Source organism: Rhinichthys klamathensis, unplaced genomic scaffold (genome assembly GCF_029890125.1).
Source record: "Rhinichthys klamathensis goyatoka isolate OS25496 unplaced genomic scaffold, OSU_Roscu_1.1 h1tg000076l_1, whole genome shotgun sequence".
Taxonomy (NCBI): domain Eukaryota; kingdom Metazoa; phylum Chordata; class Actinopteri; order Cypriniformes; family Leuciscidae; genus Rhinichthys; species Rhinichthys klamathensis.
In genome coordinates, this window is record NW_026606618.1 from 2672827 (window position 1) to 2689075 (window position 16249).

Genomic DNA, 16249 nt, shown 5'->3' on the forward strand with positions numbered 1-16249 from the left:
TGTTTCTCATAAAAATGCTTACAAACAAAAGCAAATGATTGACAGACATTAAGAATTTAGAGCTATAAAATGATTGTGGATAGAATTGCTAAGATGATTTTATCTTGGAGGAGTCTGATGAAAAATGTATTGTCTAATTGAAGGAAAATATCTCTTTTATTTTGAGTTATTGCTTATACAATCTTAAAAATGGCAAAGAGCAAACGTTTTTAGCCTGAAATCCTATAAACCTTTTTAAGCTCCATTTAAGACCGTTTTATTATCTAAATATGTGGAAAACATTCATTCTGGGACTTTAACACATAAACCAATACAACGATCAGAAGAACCTATCGATCCTAAAGCCCAAGTTGCTGTATCTATTTTTAAAAGACTGTTTGAAACTTATACATTCAAAGTTAAAGAAGATTCTGTGTGGGATAGCTCTGATATTATAAATGCCAGTGAGTTGTGACATTTTCCCGATGCCTGCCGGCTGTTGGCCTCACCTCTCCTTCATCACTGACAGACTGAACGACTGAGAATTTTATATGGAGACTTTCAACTGAAACAATGCCTCGGCCCCGATTGGAGGTTATTATAGGCAAAATGGAGAGAGAATTTGAAAATACATTTGTTATATAAATGTCTTGTTTTCTTCATTTAGAAATACTGTAGGATTGACAAAATCCATAAGACAGCCCTATACAGTGAGAGAAAGATAGAGCGAGGGAGAAAGAGAGAGCAAGAGGCTGAATGTTATCTCATTTTCTCCTGTCTTGCGTTTCCCGGGATTACATTAAAGCCTGGATGGGGATCCAGTAAGAGTTGGTTATTATTAGCTCATTTCCCTCTTGCGTTTTAGCAGTATTACCATAAACACAGTCAACTCTTCTCCCACTGTAAACGCAGCAACAAAGGGCCCCCAACCCCTGGATGAAATTATGAGCTCTTTTGATGTAGCAATCTTGAGCCTGATAAAAAGGGGCAATCAAGCTTTGTTTTCGTTCGTTTGATCTGAAGAGTTGGTGTGTTGCTTGGCATCCCTTTCATGTCAGAATTATTAATTGTCTTCACCTGTATAATTTTTTTCCACGCTATTATGATTTTATTTAGAACTTCACATCACAGTCACGTGACTATGGGCTTACAGGAGACCGGGGCTAATTGTCACACATGGAAGTTGACATTTCCCAAGGTCTACATTTCAGTAACTATAAGATTTTTAGACAAAAGTTTAATTACAGATTGCAGAGCTGCAGAGCAAGTACGGAGTCGGACTTGCTCATAGATACGCAGACACACTGCTGTGAGCATGTACAATATGCTGCAGTGCTGCTGCATACATCGACATACAAAGATCCCGTAGCAGATCTAGGCAGGTGGAGCTGGGGGAGGTGGAGGGTTTCAGAGGAACTCTGATTGAGCGCTGCAGGACTAGCATTCAGCAAACATTGAACCAGACTATTTCAATTTTGAGCAAGCAATCTCATTGGGTGCAGGATCAGCAGAGGCCAATCAGCTTGCGCCATGCGGTAATGATGTGATTGCTTGTAGATAGCATGTAAAGGACCTGTTAGCCTGTGCCCTTTAGAGTTTCGTGACTGAACAAATTAGGGGTGGTGAAAAAATATATAGATTTTTCGATTTTAATCGATTGTCATTTTGATGAACTGATATCGATTCTTAAATCCCAAGAATCAGTCTTTTAGTCTATGATGTTTTCAGTTGATTAATGAACAAACTAGTTTATTATTTTAGTCATTTGTTAATTTAATTTGGCGTGACAGATCACTGTAGCCGCCTCAGTTCAAGCGAAGCGGGAGCAGCGTGGAGAGGACGTGAACTGATCGTCTCTTCTGCTTTACTACAAGTTACAGCATGAAATATACATGAATGAACATCAGAAGGTATGTTGAAAGGTACAGTACAACTTACTGAAATCCATATAATGTCTCATGTAATCGCTCAATCAGTGTTTCAACCATGGAAAGACGTCAATAGTCAGCTAGAAAAATTAACTCTAGAGATGAGCATTTTGATACTATACTTCATATTCATTGTATTTTAACTTAACCTATTTGAATAAATCCGTCATTTTTTTGATGATCCGTTCACAATTTAATGTTTATATTTCAAAAAACGAGTAGAAACATAATTATGCCATTTAAAAATGTATTCCTTGAAAAAGCTGTTCCCTGTATAGTTTACTGCATTAGTTGAGAGATCCTTGTAGAAAATATCCTTGAGATACATATCCCAAATAATCAATATTAAATCGCAAGCTTGTGAATCGAAATCAAATGCAATTTGTGTCAATACTCATCAATACTCAGTGTGTGTGTGTGTATATATATATATATATATATTGGATGGACTTGTACTGCATACAGTGCCCATACAGTGCACCATTCACTATCACATCTTTATTTTTAGCGTTTCTTACAGTGCAAGTAGTTTCTATTGATTTAGCCTTATCTCCATTTTGAAAGTCGCATAAGTCATTAACCAGCAAAGTTACAGAGAAAAGCATTCTCATTAAACTTTTCTCTTCTTTTAAACAATTCCAGATCTGTTGCTGATTAAGTGAGCCTTTGTGTAATGGACTTGAAATAACCAAGGACTTTTTGCTCTATATATACCTGTAAACCAAAGACAGCTTCCAATTAAATAAAGCCTTTGTCTTTAGTTTTTACAAGAATTTATGGCGCTGACCAGATAGTTTTGAAGTTTTCTATATGCCCGTGAGTTGCTTATGATATTAATTTAAAACTTTTGCCACTGGAGTACAACAAAGGCTAGAACTCGAACCTGTAATTCCCAAAATACAGAGCATCTACAAAATAGGCTAAAAAAAATTGATTCTTGAAATTTTCACGTTAGCTTTTGAGCATGATTGGACATTTATTTTCTATTAATTTACATCAAATGTGTTTTAAAGAACCTCTTTATAAGAACTCTTTAAGGCTGAAATCAGTTAGATGTGGAAACAAAAAGTGCAGAAGCCTTGCAAATGTGACACTGAGTTGTTAGCTCTGACTGACAGCTCTCTGAGCACAACTCAATTACTGCCACCACGCCGCACTCGTTTCGGCAGCAGCTGATGGACACGTCCTGCGGGGATTGTGGTCACGGGCGGCACAGGGCACAATGGTCCGATCAAGGTTAAGATTACCAATGATTCAGAGCTAAAAGGCAACACAAAAGTGCCAGTAATGTACTAGGGCTGTTGAAGGATTATTCTGAACGGAGGTTATTGGGTGATAAGTAGCAATGACTCTAAAAGAAGCGGTGTAGATTGGAAAAAGTGATTCAGAGGAGAACTTCAGTACACGCTTGCCTAGCTCTAGACGACTGGTAATTGATGTTTGCCAAATGAGCGGCACTTCCAGAAAACTCAATATTTTTCATTGTCACTCTCCATCTACTCTCATTTCTCTGTGTGTGTGTAGCATGGACCGTTTAGCTGGTAGATCAATGTCATGACTCTGATGATGTTTTTTTGTTTTCAAAAATGCATTAGAAATGGAATTTGTGAATAAAATAACTTAAAAACACATCTATGATGAACATGATTAATATCTGAATTAAAATTCATTTTGATATTTTATTTTTGATAATTTAAGGGTGATACAACTGTTATAATATTATATAATGATGAAAAAGCCTCATTAGAGAATAAATGTTTTTCAAAGGAAACCCTTAATTATATTATTATTTCAAATTCGAACAAAAATAAAGTAAACATAAAATATTATAAATATAATAAAAAGAAGGCAAGATTAGTTTAGATTGTACAATGTCATATAACCCTCTATAAATGTAATATTTAATATATGAAAAAATCTACTTATAAAATTTTTTTTTATTTAAATTAATTATTTAAATAAATATATGTACAGTACTGTGCAAAAGTCTTAGGCACACTAGTATTTCCGCCCCCAAAAAATGGTTTTAAGCCAGTTATTTATATATTTTGCTGTAGTTTTAGTAAGAAATATCAGTTTGCATTTCCATCATTCATTTTGCCATTAATTGTAATAATCCAGTGAAATTTTTGTATGCACAAGGAGTCTGACAACAGCCAGTACGATCTGATCTCATCATCATCGAGTCTGTGATTACATAAAGAAACAGAAAAAACTGAGACAGACTAAATCCAGAAGAACTGTGGCAACGTCTCCGAGACGCTTGAAGAAACCTGCCTGCAAAGCCTGAAAAACTATGTGCAAGTGTACCTGCACAAAAACTGTGTTAAACGCAATGGGTGGTTTAGTTAGTTGATAAATAAAATCTATTTTTGACAAAGATTTTTAAAAGCATACTCACTTTTAGGCACTTTTAAGTGCCTAAAACTTCTCACAGTACTGTTGCTTTGCAGTCAGGTTTCTTCAAGTGTCTTTGAGACACGGCCGCAGTTCTTCTTGATTTAGTCTGTCTCAGTTTCTTTCTGTTTCTTTATGTAATAACTGATGGGACTCGATGATGGTGGGATCAGATCTCTGTGTGGAGCACCAGCTGTTGTCAGACTCCTTGTGCATACAAAAATCTCACTGGATTATTACTGACACTACAAAAGATATAAATAACTGGCTAAAAACCATTTTTGGGATGAAAATAGTAATATGCTTAAGACTTTTGCACAGTACTGTATATCTTTGATTTTTTTATTTTTTTTTATTACACCATGTTAAGTTACACCATGATGGTTTTTAGTCATTAAATATAAACTTTTGATGAAAATTGCAGTTTTTATCTTCATATGAAACCAACATAAGCGCAAAGAGTACATTTCTGAGAACTTGGCACATCATTTAAAAAAAAAAATCCTAAAACTTTCTTTTCTTTATCTTATTTATCATTGACTCAGATGCCATAACTACCCCATTATGGGGCAAAAGGCATCTTTCTCCATTGATGGTCATTCAACAGCAGCCGTTGGTAATATGTGAGCTTCATGCCTTGTCAGCCGGTTGTGCCGTGTGCTTATATGAGACTCTTTTGAAGCCTGGAGAAATGGAAAGGTGTATATGACCTTCCCCGAGGCATTTCTCCAAGAACCCTCTGAGACCCTTTGGCTTCTCAGCAGTCACACTCCTCTACCTCTCATCCTTTGTTCCTCTCCTCTTCTGTCTCGCTCCATCCCCCCCGGCAATTTGGTCAGGGTCAGTTTGGGGCGACGGTCTGTGAAGTGTAAAACCCGTTTTCAGAAACAGCAGCCAGGGACCCAGAGTGACACAGTTCTCATTTGCTGCACAGCACGGATGGGCCCACAAGCAAATTCACTGTGTGCAAATGAAAGTCAACAGTTGTCCTTCTTATCCAGCGTCCTGAGGCAAGACACTACAGGTGAATAGGATAAAACATTTTAATGAATAGATATCACTAGTGTTGTCAAAATATTCGGTACTTCGGTACCAAGTCGGTACTAAAAAAATTTAAACGTCACGGTACCAAGTCCCGGTGGTACCGAGTACCCAGTCAAACCCGGTTCTGGATGCGCATGCGCGAAGGGCGTGAAGTTGCATCTTCTTCATGAAAGCGCTGAGACATGGCGACCAGCGGCGCTGCTGATGTGGTGGCTGTGTATATTAAACTGCAAAAAGACTATTTAAATATTAACCCTGCATGTTCTGCTTGTCTCTGTGTGAATGAACGGCCCAGACGCGTCGTTTCATTTAACGTTACCTCACACACACACACACACACACACACTGAAGCACGAGTGACGCTCGCGCTGTTTTCAGTCTCTGCTGCCTCACGATATGATGACATGATTCATGATTCAATTCATCTCCGAGAGTCACTTCATGAGCATTTTACTTAACCGTTTCATTTGAGAAAAACTATCGTCATATCATACTCGCACAGAAACTCAAAGGTCTTCACGGCAACCCGTAAAAGTTTGGTTTAACTTAAAGAAATTGACAGAAATAATTATATTAGGCTACTGTACAATAGATTTAACTACGTCTCCATTAATTAAAGATACTACTACTACTAATAATAATGTGCGCATAGAAGGTTGCTTATTTTTCACTCAACTTTTTTTATAAGCAATATTTCTCAATATCATCAATATTTTTGTTTAAACAGCATGTAGCCTTCAATCCTTTCATAAATTTACCGTCATAAATAATAAAGTCATTGAATTGAATTTAATATATATATATTTTTTTCAAATAGTTAAATAAATTATTTTAAAAAAATAGTTCAAACTGATTTTGCTATGGTACCGAAATTGGTACCGAGAACTGTAACATTTTAATGGTATCGGTACCGACTACTGGAATTTTGGTACCGTGACATCCCTAGATATCACCATACTTTCCCCAGTTGATTAGTCAAAATACATTAAGTCAATTGTTTTGCATTACAAGTTTTTTTTTATGTTTTGTTTAAACATGCAATTATGTAATTAAATCTGAACATTAGATAAATGAAGGTTCAAAATTCTTGTTTCATATAAGAGACAGATTTGTAGACATATAAGAGTTAAAGGTTTTTACAGAAGGGATTTTTGGGATCTCTCTTTTTATCACTCCATAAATCTGAAAAGACTGTCATATTTTTAGAAATAAAATGTTTTATAAATCAGACAAATTTTGAACAAACCCTTCTGTAAAACCCTTTAATAGATAGGAATAAAACTGAAAAGTTTGTCTATAGTTTTGGCTGTAATGTCTTGCGTTAATGAAAGAATTCACCTAAAAATGACAATTCTCACATAGTTTACTTTGTCATTGTTTACTCACCCTCATGTTACAAACCTGTATGACTTTTTCTTCTGTGGAACATAAAAGAAGACAACCGAATTTTGGGTGAACTGTCCCTTTAAACCCTGTCTTTAGCATTCATACAGCGATACACAGGTAATCTGCATCCGCAAAACAAACAGGCCAATGCGTGTGACCTGTATGTGAATGTGAGCGAGTGGTCCAAAGGGTTGAGAATAAGTTTGTGACCAAAACACCAAAGCAAAACCAAAAGTGCACTTGCCTCAGGGTGATTAAAGTTGAATTGAAGATAGACATGTTCTGTACAGCAGCCTTTAGGGAGCTGTAGACTCTCTCAAAGATTGAAAAATTGCCAGTCACCCTTGAGCAAAATGTCTTTCTGTTTTCTTGAAGCTTCTCTGGTACATCCCTCCTTAAAACTCCTCAAGGAGGTAAAAAAAAAAGCTTCAGAAGAACTTAGTTTCTGGCCCAGATGTAGTATTATTATTTTGCACCACAATCGATGGTCATGTTCAGAGCACTGGACCGGTTTGTTTTTTGGTTCAGCGGTTTGGCGATTTCCTTTGAGATTTCGCTCCCAGGTTGTCAACCTAAGTACACTTGATAAATCCTCAGAATAAGCAGAAGTGAAGTCCATTTGGCCCATATCAAATATTTCTTTTTGGTTCCAATGCGAAAGAAACTTCCAGAGTGGTGGACCGTAAATTAACATCCTCAAGCATGTGCGGCACCATCTGCCTCTTTGAAATATATTCATCAATTTGGCCAATTAGCAGATTAATTGCTTAATTACTTCGAGGCAGCTGTGTATTTCTCCCAAAAATGCCAACAATGCCAGAACGAAGTCGCTTCACAATCTTACTTCTTCCAGAGATCTTTGTTTGGTAGCAGCTGTTATAAAATTTCTGTTGCAAAGTGGGTCTATTGTTGAACCAGTTAGTGCGTCGATAAATATAGAAGTTGAATGCACAACAATATGTCTTTGTTGACCCGTGTGGCCTGTGTGTGCTATTTCTGAGGGTAAATGCAGTAACAGGGAATTTACTTTTAGTGCACTTGACCTAAACTGATGGCTGTTTTTAAACTCCCAAACAAAATCTGCATGAAACGATCCAATAAGCATTGAGTAAGCAAGTGAATATAGATTTTTATGCTGCTTTGTATCGCTTCTCTCGGCGTTAATGTAATTCACGCTGGCCATTAGGAATGTACAAACTCGCTTTGTACGTCTGTTTGATGTTGGGCGGCAAACTGTGAGTGTGGATACTTTCCTCACTCAGCTAGCATCAAAAGAGCATTTGCCACCAGCATGTTAATTTTTCAGTAGTCTCACTTTCCTTGATCTGACGGAAGAGTATTTGTGAGGACCTTTGTAATGACAGGTCGCTCGTTGCCTATAGATTGAGGTTAAGCCAGGGGTCTCGGAGACACTTCACAGGCCATATTCAGTGGCTTTTGACACTCCTGACCAAACCTGAATCTATATGCTGAACGGTATTTGGTGCAAAGTGGCCCGTCATTACAAATGTCCTTACAAACGTCAGATTGTCAATTGAAGTGAAGAATAATTTGAGGAGAGAAAAAAACGTATAACATACCAGTTATACGATGCCTTCAAAGATAAACCTTGGGACAAAAAGGAAAACTTATTTAAATTAAAATTCTGTTTTCAAGGCCTCTGTTTGAATTTAAACTACTCAGACAGACAGAGGTCTACATATGAACCGATATATGGCACAATCTCCATTATTGCGTGAGTATTGCACCTGAAACTGTCAGCGGTAACTGGTACCTTCAGGATCCTGTCTGAATGTTGGAACAGATCGTCAGACACTTCTTTCAGCCCCTAGCATCCCCTGATGAACACTTGTCTGTCTTACTTTTTCTGTGCCTTTCGATCTCTGTCTGTTGCTTTTGTCTCAATCACGCTCCTTTGCTTCCTTTGTGTCTTTGACTGTTCTTTACTAATGAGGTTTTATTGTAGCTATTTCTTTTTGTTCTCAGTGAAGTATTGTTAAAGCATGGTGTCTTTTTCCCTAGGGGCCAGGTATCACATAACAACAACAACAACAACAACTGGATCAGTGCTCCAAACAATAGCAGAAATCTTAAACGCACAACCAGAAGTGAAGTATTGTCAGGAATATAATATTTTCAGAGGTTTAGGGAGAGAAATAAAGCATGGAAAAGAAACTTTTCTTTTCGTAGTGGTGGAAAGATGGATAAATTGAAGAAAGTAGAACACAAAATCCTTGCTGTTTTGTCTCAGCGCACTTGTCGTTCTATATATAGGATGCAATAAAAATTAAAATTCTCTTTTTCTGTCTGTTTCTCTCCGTCTGTCTCTCTCAGGGTGATGATGTTATGACAGTTATCAAAACCAAAGCCCAGTGGCCCGCCTGGCAGCCTCTTAACGTGTAAGTTTCCATCTCTTTTGTACTTTTACATTTATACTGAGGCCCCAAAAAGTATTTTGACACTTTAGCCACACTTAAAAATGTAGGAATGTCATTGAATTAGCCCATATGACAAAATATAAAACCAAGTGTGACTTTCTATACGGTAGTGTACGTTTCCAAATCTGTCCATTGTGTTCTCTCTCCTGGGTGAGTATTTTTTAGTGGAAAACAACAAGGTCTGGTTCATGACAAAAAAAACTCTCTTCAGCACCTGCTGGGTATGTAGATGTTTCTTTCCCGCTCACTAACGAGGCGGTTAATATTTTATGTGCGGTTTTGTTTAGCGAAGGCTTCCGTTTTTTGATGAGAGTAGCATTTCCCCCGTGGTGCTTTTGCGATTGAGGTTAATGGCCTCCCTCCAGCTCCAATACATCAGGACATTCTCTTGACCTATTTTAACATCAGACTGTCAATTACCACAACCAATTTACCCCATGAAGAGGAAATGGAATGGCAGACGCTAATTATTTCTAAGCATAAGTCAAATGTACAAGACATTTTCCACCAATAGGTCACAATACGGTGCCCCATAACTTTTTTCTAAAGCATTACAGGCACTTTTTTTTTTGAGAAATGTTCTGTTTGATAAACTATTATCTCACAAAAATTACCTAGCTTGTATAAAATGGGCAGTTTGGTCTTTCCTACCTGTCTTTTTGTATACATATCTTAATTGAACACCCCCCCCCCCCAAACAGCAAACCTCAGCTAGTATTAAAAATAATAAAATTAATAAATAAAATTATAAGAAAATCTAAATTTATAATATATGAATATAAAAATATATATATACTGTATATATAAAACGCAAAGTTTATCAGGGAAACGTATAGGTTTTGTGAGCGAACGCAAAGTTTCTCAGGGGAACACAAAGGTTTTGCGAGAGAATGGAAAAGCTTCTACTTATTTTTCCTCCCGTCTCATATATTTTTTCCACCACCATGTCCCTTTAGGGGCTCCGTACAACAGAACGTCTGGTTTGTACTGGACATAAGTTCACCAACTTTCTTTCTTTAATAGGCAGTGAACAGTTGTCTGCTTAGAAACTTCTCTACACCATACTGGGCTTGAGGAATTGGGGAAGAAGTAAATTGAGAACATTGAGTCACCTCCAATGTTCCCTCTAAGCTGCGCGCGTGCGCGGCCGCGCACTTCTGATGCCTCGGCCGCGCACTTCTGAAGCGGCGGCGCGCAGAAAAGAATAAAATGCCACGCAGATGACTGACGCGAAATGTGTGGGGAAATCCATTTGATTGTAGTTTTAGTGAGAAATAATTTCAGTGCTCTGGTCAACCGCTATAGAGTGAAAACTGGTGAATGCAGTTTACAGGTTTCATAGAAAGATGATGTGAGCGCGTGTGATTGGCAGTGAGTCGTGTGTGCGGACCAAATAGCTCAATACGAGAGGCAACGAGAAACTCATAGACGTGCAATAAAATCACATCATCATGTTTTAAAGAAGAGTGGTTTGATTAAAGTGGTGGAAATAACGGTTGATGAACACAGAACGGTAACACACCCACCCGCGTGCAAACTCAAAATACATTCGTTTAAATAGATGTTTTTGTGGGGGGGGGGTTTCAGGGATGGTTAGATTATAAAAGAGTTCACATTCACTTTTCTTGAAAATATTTAGCTATTAGATCTATTTAAATGCTTCAGTTTGTTTTCATATTATAATAATATAATATGTAAACAAATTGTATATTATATCACTTCAAATACTTCAATTCGTTTTTTTATATTATATTATATTAGGCCTATATTTTATTATATTATAATTCTAAATAAAGAATCTCACAAGGGTATTGTTTAGGGCTCCTTGCCATTAAAAGGTTTGAAACCCCCTGCTAAAGAAAATATTGGAAATTCATAAGCAATAAACAATCATTTAACTTTAATAAGTTACATCAAGGGTCAAATAACATAGAAATGGCACATTCAAGTTAAAAGTTACAACTGAATGTTGAAACCATTGTGTTTCTACGTATGCTGTACAGGTCAGGTATAAAGAATATTTTTGCTCAGGTGGCGAAAAATGTCCGCCCAATAGAAAAAAGTTTTGCTCAGCAAGAAAAAAAATTAGAGGGAACATTGGTCACCTCACCCTAAACTTTTGCACCTCCTGACATTCCCACATACAGTGAAATAAAGTACCTTGTTGCATTTAAAACATTGGTCAGGGATATTGGGGTTAAGTTAGTCTTACAGGGGTTATATAAGTTCTCATTATCCATTATCCATCAATATATATTATATTGTAGTCGTCTCAACCGAGTATCAATGCTTTGCGTTTGTGCCTTTTAACTTATTGTACCTGTGAGTTTATTTTACTTTTGCAGACATTGTGCTTGTCTTTTGGCATAGTTCTTGGTTTTGATTTCAAAACATGAGTTTAATTCTCATCTGCCTGGAGTGCATGTCTCTCTCTCTGTCTCTGTCTCTGTCTTTCTCTCTCTCTCTCTCTCTCTCTCTCTCTCTCTCTCTCTCTCTCTCTCTCTCTCTCTCTCTCTCTCTCTCTCTCTCTCTCTCTCTCTCTTCTGCTCTCAAGTGTGGGCTGTGAGAGTCATAAGGTGCTGGTTTCATGATGCATTTTTAATATGTGTTAATCAATAGATCCAAGTAACATCTTCTCACATGCAGCCTGCTCCGCTCAATTGGCAACAGTTGCTTTGGTGATGGTTTGTTATCAGGGCAATTAGTTTGATTAATTACCATCTGCATGGATTCTAACAAATTATGCCTTAGCGAATAATACATGACACAGACTTCTTGTAAGTGGCACTATGTTTGTGTACAGTCCTTTTCTTTGAAACAACAACTTTATTTTCATCTGGCTTCATCTTTTCCCTCGTCTTCTCTCAGGCGCTCCGCCCCCTCGGCAGAGTTCTCTGTGGATCGAGCCCGTCATCTCATGTCATTCCTGACCATGTTGGGCCCCAGCCCTGACTGGAACGTGGGATTGCCTGGGGAGGACCTCTGCACCAGCCACTGCGGATGGGTCCAGAGAGTGGTGAAGGATCTGGTGCCGTGGGACGCCGGTACTGACAGTGGGGTCACTTATGAGGTCAGCTTTCATAGAGTGATTACATCATTACATTTAGAAAATACTGTGAGAACTTTCAGGATGAAAACCATATACAGTACAGTCGTTCAACGTGAGTCGTTGTGGATAACATTTAAGCTATGTTGAACAATCAAAGTGATAAATCTCATCTCTTCTATCTCATCTTGTCTTTAACTACTATTTGTATGACAAGACTTCAAGTCAGTTGCTTGGTTTGTCTTATTTACATAGAATATTTGTTGTAAGTTGGGCTATTAATATATTATTTATTATTTGAAATATTTAATCACGTTTTCTATTTTTTTTTTTTTAGTTAATGTTAATGCATTCAGTTCCAAAAAAACTAAATAATAAATTTGCAAACTGTTCAGATAATTCACATTAAATTCAAATTTACACTCTGCACAAATGTATGCAACAGTGCTCTTGCCTTGCACAGATTTTGCAAACTGAATGCAAACACGGACCTTAGTGCAAATGTCAGATAATTAAATAATATAATATAATAATAACAATATAATAATACATTTCACTATTAAATTATTGCACATTTGTTTTGAGGTTTATGTGCAAAATAATAATACTAATAATAACTATTATTATATATTATTATTATTAAAATAATAATAATTGAAATAAAAAATATATATAAAATATGATAAAGTAATGTGCACTCTGATTAGTTACAATCAGCTCTTAAGTCTCTGAACAGTTGTTTGGAAGTCACCCATAACAGAATGAAAGTTATAATGTCAAATTAGCTAAAAGCTTTAATGGGATTTTTTAAAAATGTGTTAAAAATGTTTAATCACTTCCATTAACACATTAACTTTGACAGCCTTAATTATAATGGAATAATATTTTGTTTTTGCCCTGAAAGTTTAATGTGGAAATGAAATTGTTATATAAGCAAAAGCTACTTTGTAGCGCATATTTTTAGTTTACTGATTATGAATATACATAATCCAAGGCTACACAAGAAAAATAATTAAATAAATATAGCGAAGAAAAAAAGTGTGTGCAAATAAAGTAGTTTCTTCCCTGTGTCCTATGTTGCTTCTAGTGTCAATAGCATCTTAATATTTACTCAAGAGCCCTTCAGTGGAAACGGTCTTTGCACATCCCAAATGTTAAGTGGAACCAGTGCTTGACACGCTGCCCCCTGCTGGTACAGACCTGAGTTGATCCTTGAAAGAAATAAAAAGTCAGCTCTAGAAGTTGAACTCGGCTTAACCGAGCAGTTGGCGCAGCAGTTGGTCTTTGTTTTGCAGCGTTTCTCTGAAGGCGTTGGAGTGGAACACAAGTAACTGTCAGGTGACCCAAAGTGCAGAGGCAGGAAACAAGGCCATAAATCACTCATAAAGGGAATATTACAGAGTGAATGAATGATGAATATGGAGATGAAAGGTGGGAGGCCCTGGCAGATGGCATTCAAAAGTCTTTTTCTCTCTCCCTCCCTCCCCTCTCTCCTCTCTCCTCTTATCCTCCACTTCATATTTTTATTCAAGTCTCCCAATAAACCCAGCAATCCCCAGGAGCGGATTCGACCCCTCACCAGTTTGGATCACCCACAGAGTCCCTTTTATGACCCTTCCGGTGGCCCCATGGCACCCCTCGCCCAAGTGGTAGTGGAGAGAATCGCAAGAAAGGTGATTTTAAAAGCTAACATGTTTGTTTTAAAACTTTCATATCTTTTTAGTTTATAATAATTCTATCATGACAACTCTCGGAAGAGTTTAGTATGGTAATGGATATTACCATGTAAAAGTGTATTCGGTGTTGGAGGAATAGAACTGCCATGCTGCTAAACTTGGTATTATTCACATCTGTCCTAAAGGTCCTAAAAATCAACTGTAATTAATTTCAATCGGGCAGTACGACCTTAAAAAAAAAAAAAAAACTTTTATTCTTTAATTAAGGGTGCATTGATTTGATCAAAAATGACAGTAAACATTTTTTATATCGTTAGACAAATAAATCTAATAAAATCTATCAAATAAATGCTGTTCTTTTGAACTTTCTATTTATCAAAGAATCTTGATTATTTTTTTTTTATCTTGGTTTGCATAAAAATATAAAGCAGCACAACTGTTTTCAACATTGATAATAATATAAGAAATGTTTCTTGAGCAGCAAATCAGCATATTATAATGATTTCTGAAGGATCATGTCACACTGAAGACTGGAGTTAATGATGCAGAAAATTCAGCTTTGCATCACAGGAATAAATAACATTTTGTAATATATTAAAATTGAAAGTAGTTATTTCAAATTGTAAATTAATCTTTAAAAACACTGTAATCGTTAACAAATATCAAAATGAATATCAGTCTGTCATAGTGTAAATTGTGATTCCTAAATTTACTTTATTTAGAATGATTTATTTTAGTTTGGGGTGTTTTATTTGTTTTATTTCAAACTTAATTTATTTAGACAAAATAATAAAACATTTTAATATTTGTCGGTTATTGGCCATAACATTGAGTATGTTTTTAAGGATGTATTAATGTCTATTCCCTGTTTTCTAGCAAAATGGGACTGTGTTTTTAAACATTCACCATGAACAGCTGTGTTGTTTAATATAGTTACTGACCCTGAATTGCTGAATCATAAAAGTCCATTTGCTAAACAAACTAAAGCAATTGCTTACAAAAATATGTCAAGGCAAGCAGCCGTGATGCACGAAAACTCAGCAATGTTCATAACACATCTGTTATCCTTCAGATGACAGTGTTTGGAGGATTCGATTCTAAAATAACCCATTCTGGAACTTATCGGCATGATCCAGAACACTTAATATTCCACACCAGATGTTTCATCTCTATCTCACAGCTGGGAAGAATCTCATCTCAAGGCTTTTGAGTGGGGTAAAGCGTGGGATTGCCTCTAGCCAGCTAGTTTACAATCATCTGCCCCCGGAGAATCTTTTTTTTTTTTTTTTTGCCGGGCTTAGCGTGATAGTGATCAGATGGCAAATGGTGGATCTTATCAGGCACTGTGATGTTGATCCATGTTCTTCCAATCTGCAGGGAGAGCAGTGCAATACCGTGCCCGACACCATAGACGATATCGTCGCTGATATTGCTCAGGAGGAGAAGGAGGAAGGTGCGTATGGCTACACTATCTTATCCAATTTGTAGCACCTCATTTAAAAACATAGCCAACGGACAGTTTAATGAACAAGGCGGACAGCAGGTATCTTAAGAGTAAACCTCACAATGTCCCTTCTTTCACGGTTAAGTCAAACAACAAGAAGATGAAGAAGAACAATATGCTTTACCATGGTGCACTTCAATTATGTTTGTTGGCTAATGCACCATGTCAGATAAATTACCTGTGGTTTCCCTCTAGTTTCAGGAATGGAGAGATGAGGGCTGGAATGAACAATGTGGAGCGGTGCTAGACTTCTTTTAAAGCTAAAGAGTGTCATTTCTCCGCTACTAGCAGCCATTAGCCCAGCTCCAGACTTAACCGGTGTTACTGTCACACATTCAGGGAATGTTTTGATAGCACCACTGGGAGGAATAAAAAAAGAGACAAGGACAGAAAGACACAAAGAAAAGTCCATTTTTTTCCCGCCATCCCCATTAAATGCCCTGCTAAAGTGTCACTGCTTTTCATGAACCGTAACCATTTCCCCTAATGAGTCTATCCACTCACTTTTCTGCAGGAGACAACACTCCAGAGACGTGCATCTACTCTAACTGGTCTCCGTGGTCGGCCTGTAGCTCCTCCACGTGCGATAAGGGTCGGAGGATGAGGCAGAGGATGCTAAAAGCACAGCTGGACCCCTTCATGCCCTGCCTGCACACCCAAGATTTTGAACCCTGCATGGGGCCGGGCTGCAGCGAGGAGGGTGAGGAAGATAATGCTGGTCTCCAGCTCTCCAGCACATATAAAAGCCTTTGAGGCTGACGGATTTAGAGATCGCTATCTCAGAGCGTGCCGGGAGGGAAGGTGCATGGAATAAGGGGGGGGGGGGGGGGGGGGCATTTATGAAAAATGCA

General features: G+C 37.3%; 1 protein-coding gene across 1 annotated transcript in view; it reads left to right on the forward strand.

Annotated features, from left to right (window-relative positions):
- The window catches only part of spon1b (spondin 1b), a 64665-nt gene that overhangs the window by 36901 nt on the left and 11515 nt on the right, over window positions 1-16249 (forward strand). Inside the window, exons 7-11 of the mRNA XM_056250920.1 lie at window positions 9069-9133; window positions 12041-12242; window positions 13751-13891; window positions 15272-15347; window positions 15913-16098. Coding sequence (XP_056106895.1) covers window positions 9069-9133; window positions 12041-12242; window positions 13751-13891; window positions 15272-15347; window positions 15913-16098 — 670 coding nt within the window. The remainder of the gene's footprint in view (window positions 1-9068; window positions 9134-12040; window positions 12243-13750; window positions 13892-15271; window positions 15348-15912; window positions 16099-16249) is intronic.